At 41.0% G+C, this 12,971-nt stretch overlaps 1 protein-coding gene across 2 annotated transcripts in view; it reads left to right on the top strand.

Moving 5' to 3' along the window:
* Nucleotides 1-12,971, top strand: part of GALNT7 (polypeptide N-acetylgalactosaminyltransferase 7) — a 170,390-nt gene that overhangs the window by 150,550 nt on the left and 6,869 nt on the right. For both annotated transcript variants that reach the window (XM_011986088.1, XM_011986089.1), the window contains exon 9: nt 9,895-10,113. In XM_011986088.1, coding sequence (XP_011841478.1) covers nt 9,895-10,113 — 219 coding nt within the window. The remainder of the gene's footprint in view (nt 1-9,894; nt 10,114-12,971) is intronic.

Here is a 12,971-nt window from a genome sequence, read left to right as displayed (position 1 = left end):
AGGGGAAGAAAGAGAAATAACATTTATGTACCACATGCTATAGTAATTACTTAACAATTGTCAGCTTATTGAGTGGGGTAAATCTCTTCAGCAGTCATGTTGATTCTCACCTTGAACTTAGCTAGACTTATTCATGAAATACCTTATTGTGCTTTAAGATTATTCAGCGGTAGCAGGAGGATTCCTTGAGCGCAGGAGTTCAAGGCTGCAGTGAACTATGATTGCACCACTGCACTCCACCCTGGATGACAGAATGAGACCCCAGCTCTTAAAAAAAAAAAAAAAAAGATTGCACCCTATTTTTTTAATTGACAAGTAAATATTGTGTGTATCTTGTACAATATGATGTTTTAATATGTGTATGCATTGTGGGATGGCTAAATCTAGCTATTTAGACATGTATTATGTCACTTACTTGTTTTTGTGGTGAGAACACTTAAAATTTGTTTTCAGCAATTTTCATATATGTAATATATTATAAATTGTAGTCACCATGTTGTATAATAGATCACTTGAAACTATTCTTCCTAACAGAAATTTTGTGTCCTTTGACCAAAATCAGCCCACTCCCCCCAATCCTCACTTTCTGGTAACCACCATTTTACTCTCTGTTTACTTGTTTACACTCCACATGTAAGTAATATCATGCTGTGTTTGTCTTATGTGCCTGGCTTATTTCATTTAACATAATATTCATGTTGTTGCAAGTGACAGGATTTTTTTATTTTTTAAGGATTTTTTAAGGGTGCATAGTATTAATACCATCATGTATATATACCATATTTTCTTTACCCGTTCATCTGTTGATGGACACTTAGCTTGATTCCATCTCTTGGCTATCGTGAATACTGCTGCAATGAACAGGAGTGTAGATACCTCTTCGATATACAGATTTTATGTCCTTTGGATATGTACCTAGTAATGAGATTGCTAGATCAGATAATAGTTCTATTTTTAATATTCTGAGGAACCTCTGTACTGTTTTTCCATAGTGGCTGCACCATTTTGCATTCCCACCAATAGGTGGGAGGGCTATCTTGTGGTTTAATTTGCATTTCTCTGATAATCAATGATGTTGAGCATTTCTTCATATACCTGTTGGCTATCTGTATGTCTTCTTTTGAGAAATGTCTATTTGGGTCCTTTGCCCAATTTAATCAGATTGTTTCCTTACTACTGATTTGTTTGAGTTCCTTGTATATTATGGATATTAGCCCCTTACCAGATGTATGGTTCACAGATGTAGTCTCCCATTCCATAGATTGACTCTTTACTTTGTTAATTGTTTCCTTTGCTTACAGAAGCTTCTTAGTTTGATAAAATTCCATTTGTCCGTGTTTATTTTTGTTGCCTGTTCTTTGGAGGTTGTTACATCCAAAACCAATGTCATGGAGTTTTTCTCTTTTCTTTTAGAAGTTTTACAGTTTTAGGTCTGCATGTAAGTTTTTAATCCATTTTGAGTTGATTTTTACATATGGTTTGAGATGAAGGTCTAGTTTCATTCTTTTGCATATGGATATCTAGTTTTCCAAGCACCACTTATTGAAGAGATTGTGTTTTCCCTAATGTGTTCTCAGCATCTACCTTGAAAATCAATTGACCATAAATGCATGGATTATTTCTGGCCTCTCTGTTCTGTTCTTTTGGTCTATGTGTCTGTTTTTATGTGAGTACCATACTGTTTTGATTACTATAGCTTTGTAGTAGATTCTGAAATCAGGTAGTGTGATGCCTCCAGCTTTGTTCTTTTTGCTCAAGATTGCTTTAGCTATTCAACGTCTTTTGTGGATCCAGATGAATTTTAGGATGGATTTTTTTATTTCTGGGAAAAATGTCGTTGGAATTTAGATAGAGATTATATTGAATCTGTAGATTGCTTTTATAATATGGATATTTTAATAACATTAGTTCTTTGAATCCATGATCACAGGGTATCTTTCCATTTAATTTGTGTAGTCTTCAATTTATTTCATCAGTGTTTTATAGTTTTCAGCACGTAGATTTTTCACCTCCTAAATATTATATTGTTTTGCTTAGCTATTGTAAACGGGATTGTTTTCTTAGTTTGTTTTACAGATAGACCACTGTTAGCATATAGAAGCACTACTGATTTTTCTGTGTTGATTTTCCTGCAACTTTATTAGATTTGTTTATTAGTTCTAACAGCTTTTGGTAGAGTCTCCTTAGGTTTTTTTTTTTATTTGACAGTTTATTATTTAATTGATAAATTGTTTTTACATTTGGGACCTGAATGTTTAAGGCACTGAAATTATATCTTAAATGGGAACGTTATTTCATGAAAAACTCTAAGATATATGTAGAAAACAAAATATTAAATTATTAGCTGTATATTAGGTAAAAAGATAAACATTTACCTTAAATAGTGAGCATTAAGGTTTTGAATATATAAGATTATGTCATCTGCAGAGACAGTTTACTTCTTTTCTGATTTGGATGTCTTTTCTTTCTTTCTTTGGCCTAATTGCTCCGGGTAAAACTTCCAGTAGTATGTTGAATAGAAGTGGGGAGAGCGGGCATCCTTGTCTTGTTCTTAATTGTAGAGGAAGAGCTTTCAACTTTTCATCATTGAGTATAATGTTAGCTATGAACTTGTCGTATATGGCCTTTATTGTGTTGAGGTACAATCCTCATGTACCTAATTTGTTGAAGCTTTTTACATTGAATTTTGTCAAATGCCTTTTTTGAGATGATTATATGGTTTTTGTCCTTCATTCTGTTAATGTGGAGTATTACATTTGCTGATTTGTGTATGTTGAATCATCCTTGCATCCCAGGGATAAATCCCACTTGATCATTATAAATGATCTTTTAATTATTTCTCTGTGTTTGATTTAAGTTAACTGAGCTTCTGTAAAACAATTGTTCAGAATTATTTATCCAGGTCTGCTACTGGTATTCTCGTGGTATTATGTCCTCTTCATTTTTCATGTTTCTTGTTGACTTACATTAATGCCTGTGCATTTTGTGGACCAGTCACCTCTTGCGGACTTTATAGGCTGGTTTCAGTGTGGAAAGACTTTCGTCTGTGGGGGAAGGAGGGTGTGAGGGTTCTTGCTGGGTGGGGTATAGCAGTTCTGGGACTACTAAGGATACCAGCTACGTATTCCCTGCGCAGATCAGCCCACCAAGGGCAGTGTTGGCAAAGATTCCAGTGCTCCTCAGTGGCTAATGCTGTAGATACGTACAGTGGCAGTGAGGCATGTTGGGGTCTTTGGGTATGGCTGCCAAGGTCATCCTGATTTTTCTCTCATTGCAGAAGTTGAATGCATCTTGGCACTGGTTCTGACTCATAGGCTTACTTGCAGCAGCAGTGGCACTTGTAGAGTGTCTGTGGAGCTGAGGACTGAAGCACAAGCAGGAGTGGAAAGACTATGGCTGCAGAATCTGGGGCAGTTTAAAAACCCCAGGGCTTAGAGCAAAGATACTTCACTACTGTATTGGTAACAGAATGTGAGGTACCAGATGCTTGTGAAGTAGCTTTTAGAGCCAAGAAAAGGAGCAGAAACATGCATAGAGTTAGAGCAGCTCCTGAGTTGGGGTGGGTTCTAGCTCTCTGTTGCAGCTGATCCAGGACCTGGAGATGGGGCATGCACAATAAAGGCGTGGCTCTGGGGCCTGGAGCATGAACTAGCTCACTATAGCAATGGTTCCAATGTCAGAGGTAGGCCCAGTGCAGCCACAGAGCCCGGGGCTGCAGTGTGGACACTAGCAGAGCTTCAGGATCAGGGCTCACTGGGGCATGGGAGAGTTGGCAGAGCTTTTCCCAAAGTAATTCAAGAGTAGCTGCTTCTTGGATGGTGGTGAGTGTTCAGAAGCATCTCCCTCTCTGGGGTTCCCCAGCAAAAGGGCTGTTGTTTACCTCAGTGGCCAGTGATGCCAGTGTCCTCTACAGAGCAGACCTCTGGAAACTATGGTAGTTCCTGCCTCATGGCCAATACCAATAGCATCTGCCTTTCTTCTTTTCTCCTAGCTACCTCCTTGTGGCTCAGGTATGTAGACCTCACAGGTGATCCTGTCCTATGTAGATATTCTTAGTTTCTTTTGCTCCATTGTGTTGCTGCAGATTCTTCAATGGGCCCTGGAGTTCTCTGGGCTCTTTGGGTTTGTGAATAGCTGTCTGTATTTGTTTTTTAGTTGGGGGTGAATAAAGGCTGGTGGTGTCTCCTACTTTGCCATCTTGGTGACCTCACCTCCCATTATATCCCATTCTGATTAAGATTCCTATATTGAATGTTCTCCACAAATACATTTCAAATAAATTCTAAAAAGTGTAGAGAAATAGTTGAAGGGAAAAATACTAGCTTCTGTTATTGACACATGAGTAAAATGTGGTGTTTTTTTTTTTTAATTTAGATAATCATGTTAGGAGTTTGCATAGTAAGCAAAATCAAATTTTTGAACAATGCTTACAAGAGATTAATATCCCTTGTCCCTCAGAGATTGAAAAGTTAATGTGAATATCCTTTGTCCTATTGCATTCTGCCTCCAAATTCTCCATCTCTATCATATAAAATAGAGGAAAATTGGCCGGGCGCAGTGGCTCACGCCTGTAATCCCAGCACTTTGGGAGGCTGAGGTGGGCGGATCACGAGGTCAGCAGTTCGAGACCAGCCTGACCAACATGGTGAAACCCTGTCTCTACTAAAAATACAAAAATTAGCTGGGTGTGGTGGTGGGTGCCTGTAATCCCAGCTACTTGGGAGGCTGAGGCAGGAGAATCACTTGAACTTGGGAGGCAGAGGTTGCAGTGAGCCAAGATCTCGCTGCTGCACTCCAGCCTGGACAACAGAGGGAGACTCCGTCTCAAAAAAAAAAAATAGAGGAAAATTCCACTGACTCTTTTCATTGTGACATCCAAATTGTTCTACTGCGATAAATATTTTGCTATGATTATTTAATAAAAATTTATCTCCTATGCCGTAAATGTAGAACTAGGATTGATAATCTATATTTTACCAAAACTCATGAACCTGCAGAAAAACAAAACATTGGTTTTTAAAACATTTTGGAAATGTTAAAAAATGTTTTTTGAATAAATAAAATGTATTTAACTTAAACTGAACAGGACTGTTTTAGTGGGATGAGCATCCTCCCAGGCTTCTTTCCCAGTCACACATTTATTAGGAAATAAATCATAGTTCTCGTTCCTTCTATTGATTCTCACCATTCCATGCAGTATAAGTTCTCTCTCGGCTTCCTAAAATGAGATATATCATAGTCACCGTATTCCAAGAGAATGACAGTTTCTAGCTGGGGAGGACAGATTTAGAAGTAGTGTAGTGGTGAATGATGATCTGGTGATTATCCAGCCATGTTCGGGTCTCCCCGTTCTTTGACATTTCATCCCAGACTAGTGACACTTAGGGGTGGCATTTATATGAAACAAACCAAGGAAGCTTCATGCAGAAATCCAGATGTCCCACTGCTTGGAGGACAAAGACCTCTATCCCTGGCAAAACAACTTTGAAATTTATTTGGTTGGGCTGCTTTCATAAATTCTAAGAGGCATGCAACTCTGATGCCCCTCATTTTCTGGAACGCTTAACCAAGTCAAGTTTATTGTTGACTGTAGACACAACTTGGGACAGTTCATAAAAGGGGAATAGGTAATAAGCAGACAGCTAAGCTTTCAGAACCAGAACATCCTTCTCATGGGCCAAATGAAGCCCCAGCTACAACAGGGGATGAGATTTAAATGTCTGTGATAAAACAAAAATAGCACCAAACTAACACCAGGCATGACTGACATTGCAGGAAACTCCCCTTGGAGTTGGACTCACAATCACGAAGAATTGATGAAAAGCCAGATTGACTCAAAAAAGTCTATTCTGAAAGAGAGACGAAAAAAGCTGACAGGTGGATATTTATCCACTCTAAAAATTAACTATATATACCATACAAACTACCCAATAAGGGTGAATTTAGCGTACACTTAGTGAGTACCCAGCATGTGCCAGGCACTTTCTTTTCTCCAGTTTTGACAGCATCTACTTGAGCCATCAGGGGGCCAGTGGCCAGGTCTGTTTCTCCAGCTCATTTGTCTCCTCTGAGTCTCAAACCTTCTAGAATTATCCTCTTTGATGTACTTTAGATCTTCCACTCAACAGAAGTCAAAACTGACCTTTAACTTTTCTTCAAAAGTGATTCCTTCCACTGTGCTCTCTATTTGCCTGTGAATGAATCTTAGGGGGCATGTACAGTTGTTCCCTGTCCATCCCCCTTACCAAGCCCTGGTGATTCTGCCTCACACGTAGCTCTTCAATCCCTCCCTTTCTATACTTAGTGCAGCTCCTCAAATCTCTCCCATGAATAGTAAATAGCCTCCTACTTGGCTCTTTGCCATCAGGTTCAACCCCCTTCAGCCCACCCTCCACTCACCACCGGTGTCATTCACCTGAAAATTAAATCTGATGTCACTTACCTGCTTAAAACTTTTTTATGGTTGTCATCTCAAGGGTAAAATTCAAAGTTCTCTTAAAAAGAATCATAATATTAATAATAGCTAACATTTATTAAGTGCTTACAGTGTACCAGGCATAAATCTAAATCCTTCATATAGATTAACTTCTTATTTTCACAACACACTATGAGGTAAGGACTATATCCTCATCTAATTTTTTTTTTTTTTTTTTTTTTTTTTTTTTTTTTTTTTTTTTTTTTTTTTTTGAGACGGATTTTCACTCTTGTTGCCCAGGCTGGAGTGCAATGGTAGGGTCTCAGCTCGCTGCAACCTCTGCCTCCCGGATTCAAACAATTCTCCTGCCTCAGCCTTCCAAGTAGCTGAGATTATAGGCACACACCACCACACCTGGCTAATTTTTGTAGTTTTAGTAGAGACAGGGTTTCACCATGTTGGCCAGGCTGGTCTCGAACTCCGCCCGCCTTGGCCTCCGCCCGCCTCGGCCTCCCGAAGTGCTGGGATGACAGGGGTGAGCCACCACGCCTGGCCTATATCCTCGTCTTAAAGTGAAGAAACTGAAGCAAGTTTTCTCTCAGTGAATGCTGCATTCCAGTTTTTGTGAACTACTTGCTATACTGCAATACACCATGATTTATCATACTGCATTTGCTTTTCTCTTTGCCCTGGATACCATTCCCACTTAATTAACCACTCCTTCGAGACGGGGCAACACAGTGCCACTCTGGCCCTGTCCATCCCAGAAAACTAATTGCTCCTTCTTTTTGTTGCCATAATCTTACACGTGTATACATAACTCTTCAGGTTTGTTCATGTCTAGAGTACATGTACTGTGTCTAATTTCATATGGATTTGCAAAGATTCAGAATGTTTAGTGGTATATTAGTCTGTTCTCACACTGCTATAAAGATATACCTGAGACTAGGTAATTTATAAAGAAAAGAGGTTTAATTGACAGTTCTGCAGGCTGTACAGGAAGCTTGGCAGCTTCTGCTTCTAAGAAAGCTCAGGAAGCTTCCAATTATAGTGGAAGGCAAAGGGGGAACGAGGCATCTCACATGGTGGGAGCAGGAGCAAGAGAGAGAAGCGGGAAGATGCTACACTTTTCACCAACCAGTTGTCACGAGAACTCACAATCACAAGGACGGTATGGGCGTGGGGGTGGAGGGTGGGCTGGTGCTAAATCATTCATGAAGGATCCACCCCCATGAACAAGTCACCATCCACCAGGCCCCATCTCCAACATTGGGGATTATAATTGGTCATGAAATTTGGTAGGGACACAGATCCAAACCATGTCAAGTGGCAATATTGTATGTTCTTTTATCTTGCTGCCTATAACAGTCTTTTTTAAACCCATGGACTTTTGCAACAACAATGCATTTAGGGGCATGTTCACCCTTCGATAGTTATCTTGTTGCCTAGAAAACATTTAATCTGAACACTAGGTATTTCTTTTTTGAATGTAAAATATGGGTCAGCCACTATGGCTGACAGGCCTAATCCAACCCGTTTTAGTAAACCAAGTTGTATCAGAAGATAGCCACACTCATTTGTTTGTGTATTGTCTATGGTTCTCACTACAATAGCAGAGTCGAATAGTTGCCACAGAGACTGTATAGCCCAAAAAGCCCAAGATACTTACTATCTGGTCCTTTACAGAGAATATTTGCTGATGCATGATGTAGAAGATCAAGGGATTGAGTATTGTTTTAGTTCATTTAGTGTTGCTACAACAGAACACCCGAAGCTGGGTAATTTATCAAGAAAAGAGGTTTATTTGTTCACGATTCCGGTGGTTGGAAAATTCAGGCTTGGGCAGCTGCATCTGGTGAGGGTCTCATGCTGCTTCAACTCATGATGGGAAGCAGAAGGGGGATGCACATGTGCAAAGAGATCGTCACATGGCGAGACAGGAAGCAAGAGAGAGACCAAGGAAGCCAGACTCTTTAACAAACTACTCTTGTGGGAACGAATACACTTCTGTGAGAGCAAGAACTCACCCCCTCACCTCCATAGGAGGCCATTAACGTATTAACAACCCAAACTCCTCCCAGTAGGCCCTGCCTCCTAGCATTGCCACATTGGGCATCAAATTCTGACATGAATTTTGGCAAAGACAAACCACATGCAAATCACTGCAAGTGTGTACCAATTTGGTCACATATATTCATGCAAGCATTCATTCATCAATTAAAGCCTTAAAAGCTAGGTATTTATCAGTTATCACAATGTCAACATATTTTATTGCTCTGTAGCTGCTTTTTCTTAAAGTGAACCAACTGGGGTCGGGTGCAGTGGCTCATGCCTGTATTATCAGCACTTTGGGAGACCGAGGCAGGCAGATCGCTTGAGATCAAGAGTTCAAGACCAGTCTGGCCAACATGGTGAAACTCCATCCCTACTAAAAGTACAGAAATTAGCCAGGTGTGGTGGCGGGCACCTGTAATCCCAGCTGCTCAGGAGGCTGAGGCAGGAGAATCGCTTGAACCCTGGAGGCGGAGGTTGCGGTGAGCCGAGATTGCGCCACTGCACTCCAGCCTTGGTGACAGAGTGAGACTCCGTCTCAAAAAAATGTATTTTTTAAATTTAAAAAATTAACCAACTGGGGAAAATACCCAATCCATTTGGGGTTATAGTGACATGGTTCTATTATAGTTATAACAGGATCAATAAGATCACCTGCAAAAATGTGTTTTATTAAACAGAGCTTTTGTTTCTCATGATGGTTTCTGAAATGAGAATTTTTTTCCCTACATTTACCAACAGAATGATCCTAATAGAGATTTTAGGCCAGGCACAGTGGCTCATACTTGTAATTCCAACATTTTGGGAGGCTGAAGTGGGAGGATCTCTTGAGGCCAGGAGTTTGAGACCAGCCCAGGCAACAGAATGAGACTCCATCTAAACAAAAAAATAACAAAAATTAGCCAGGTATGGTGGCATGTACCTGTAGTCCTAGCTACTCGGGAAGCTGAGATGAGAGGATCACTTGAACCCAGGAAGGTGAGGCTGCAACGAGCCAAGATTGCAGCACTGCACCCTAGCCTGAATGACAGAGCAAGACCCCATCACAAAAAAAAAAAAAAAAAAAAAAAAGATTATTATAGGGAAAGAAGTATCAGCGTCCAGCCAGGCTCTCATAAACTCTGTGATTCAATTTCTTCTCCCGTTAGCAGATTAGAATACATTATCTCAGCATATATGATCTTCCAGCTCAGGGATATCAGGTTTTGTACAACACTTTTTACTTAAATATACATGACATTTTAATCCTTGGCAGATGACATACTAGAGTCATTAACTTGCATTTGTTGTTTAATTAAATGCCAGGTCCTATTGAAATGAATTTGCTATATGTAAGCCATATTTCATGTGTCTAATATAGGCTGTTTATGATATGACATTTGTAGTTTTATAAATATATATATATATATTTTTTTCTTTTTTTACAGAATTATGTTAGAGTTGTGGAGGTTTGGTGGGATGAATATAAAGACTACTTCTATGCTAGTCGTCCTGAATCACAGGCATTACCATATGGGGATATATCGGAGCTGAAAAAATTTCGAGAAGATCACAACTGCAAAAGTTTTAAGTGGTTCATGGAAGAAATAGCTTATGATATCACTTCACACTACCCTTTGCCACCCAAAAATGTTGACTGGGGAGAAGTAAGTAGTCACATCTCAAAGTGTATGTGTTTGTAGACTGAGTTTGGGAGAAGGCAGAGAGAGGTGGAAATATGTGAGTAAGAGAGAAGTATTCTTGGGAAAAAGTTGGGGTAAAAACTGTCTGATAGCATTTACCACCTTTCCACTAAACAGCTACAGCTGCTAGACCCGCTAGCCACCATACTGTCTCCTGGCAGCCTTTGCACATTGGCCCCCTAGCCTGCAACACGTCGACTCTTCACTCCAGCTCCTGGTGCCTCCATGCCCCTTACTCCAACTCCCTTCCTTAACTAATTTCAGTTTATCCTACTGCTCTCAACTTAGAGATCACCAATACTGAAAAGCCCTTCTTACTATTCCCCACTTCATCAAAAAGATGCAGTTCTGTGCTCTTTCCAGGGGTTCTCACAACACCCAAAAGCAACCATCTCCCAACCAGTCCGAGTACTTCAGGACCTTGATCACCACTGTGTCCAGGTGGACTGACGCAGGGAACCATATACAACAGACGCTCCAACAATGCTTTTCAAATGAATTAAAAATGATTAAAATCAGACAACAGCATTTTGGCAATCAGACATTGTCATTTCTTTGTTTATTCAAACTTGTCTTCAGACTCACTTCTGATTGCACCCCTCAGCCCCACTGTATTCCTCACAGGTACACTAAACCTTCCATGAACGTTCAAGTCTACATCCTCTGCTTAATTATGTTCAGCAAATATTGTTTGAGGGCCTACTATGTGCCAGTCACTCTTGTAGATAGAAAACAAGAGAAGCAAAGTCCTTTTTCTCAGGGAACTGGCATGCTACCTGGGGAGAGAGACCAAAAAAGTCTGAGAAAACAAAAATGATAATGACAGATGGTGATAAATGATAATGACACGTAATACTGTCAAGAGGACTTAAGGACAGGATAAGGAAAGCCTCTCAGAGGGGGTGACATTCGTTCGCAGATCCGAATGATAAAGAGTCAGCCAATCAGAGAGTGGAGATGAAGAGAAGCAGACCAACTGCGGAAGCATAGTTCATCTGGAGGCGGATCCCTTATGGGTTGGTGTGTGAAGGGATAAGGGCCAGAATGACATCGAGGTGGTGGTGGTTGTTTTTTTTTTTTTCTTTTTTTGAGTAGCTGATTAGGTGACTGCTGAGATTGGAAGACAGTAGGGGAGTGAATGGAGGGGGCAAGGCTTCTGTTGGTGTTCTGGGCATGTGAAGTACCTGCTAGGCGCCCAGGTGGAGCCATTAAGGCCTACTGATCATAGATTGTAGGTTGCACGATGCCAAAGTCCAGAAAAGAGGCCACTCTGGAGATGTGCATTTGGGGCCATCAGCAGGTAGGTCATTTCATGGGACTGAATGAGGTCACTGAGGGAGAAAATACAGATAGACAAGAGAAGACTAGACCCATCCCTCAGAAAGTTCAGGAATAGAAGGAAAAACCAACAGAGGACACTCAATGTTGCTCTCTCTGTACTTCTTGCTTTAATATACTTTTTCCCTATACTCTTATTTTACCTGTCGTATTACAGCAGATTATGTTTAACTCCCAACTAGACCATAAACCCTTCAACACACAAATCTCTCTGAGGGCCCAGACAAGTTTATCCAACTGCATGCTTAACTGGCACTTGATTGTCTGACAGGCATGTCACACTCGACATAGCCAAAATTGAACTTCCCATCTCCTCCCCACAACTCATCTTTGCTGATTTCAAAACTTTGGAGTCTTCCATGAATCCTGTGTTGTTTGTCTCGCACTTCATATCTAGTTCCAGAATCTGTCCCTTCTTGCCTGGTGTAAGCCACCATCATCTCTCACTGAGACTAACTTGTTGGCTCTCCTACAGCCTATTTCAAATACAGCAGTCAGAGTGACTGTTTTGAAACGAAGGCAAGTCATGTCCCTCCTCTGCTACAAACCCTGCACCTTCACCTCAAAGTGAAGACAGAGTCCTTTCTGGTGGTCTCCAAGATCCACAACATCTGTCCCCGTTCCTCTCTCGCCTGACCTGCTACTGCTCTCCCCACTCCACTCCAGCCCCATGTCCTTACTGGTCCTCAGACTCCCTCCAGGCATGTGCCTGCCCATGCTGTTCCCTCTCCCTGGAATGCTTCCCTGCAGATACCTGCATGCATGGCCAGCTCTCACATCTCCTTCAAGTCTGCTGACCTACCACTTCTCAGTGAGGTCCCTCTTGTTACTTCCCAACGCCCTAGCGCCCACCCTAACTTCCTCTTCTTGTCCTTTTTTTCACTATACTTACCACCTTTCGCCACAACAGACAAATTGTCTACTATGTTTTTTAACTTATATTCTGTCTTTTTTCCCTTACATTCCCAGAGTGAATGGAGGCAGGGGCCCACATTCACTGCGGCATGCCCATTACTGAGGTAGGGGGTCTTCATTTTGTTCACTAGTGTTTCAGAGCCTACAACATGCCTGGCACACATCAGGTACTCAATATTTGGTGATTGAATAAATACATGAATGAATGAATGGAATTTTCTGTCCTCCTTTTACTATCTCACTCCCAAGTATATCTTCAGTTTAACCTCTTCCCATTCTGACATCTGCACTTTATACTTCATTTCTCGGCAGCTCCTTAACATTCCAGGGTAAACCCCTACCTGTTTTAAAGGTGTCTCTTGGGGCAGTCTTTGGAGCTCCTCCAGGCAGGGTGAGCAGCTCTTCCTCTGCACATTCATGCCTCTGTCCTAACTGGCCACTACCCCTCTGTCTGTCTATAGGCGGTGAGGACCATGACTTGCTCCTCTTCGTATCCTCAAAACCTCTTATCATCATAGGTGCACAGTCAGTATTTGCTGACTGAATGCAAGAATAAAACATTTTATCCA

This window comes from Mandrillus leucophaeus, unplaced genomic scaffold, assembly GCF_000951045.1.
Source record: "Mandrillus leucophaeus isolate KB7577 unplaced genomic scaffold, Mleu.le_1.0 Scaffold292, whole genome shotgun sequence".
Taxonomy (NCBI): Eukaryota; Metazoa; Chordata; class Mammalia; order Primates; family Cercopithecidae; genus Mandrillus; species Mandrillus leucophaeus.
This window is presented reverse-complemented; position numbering and strand designations above follow the sequence as displayed.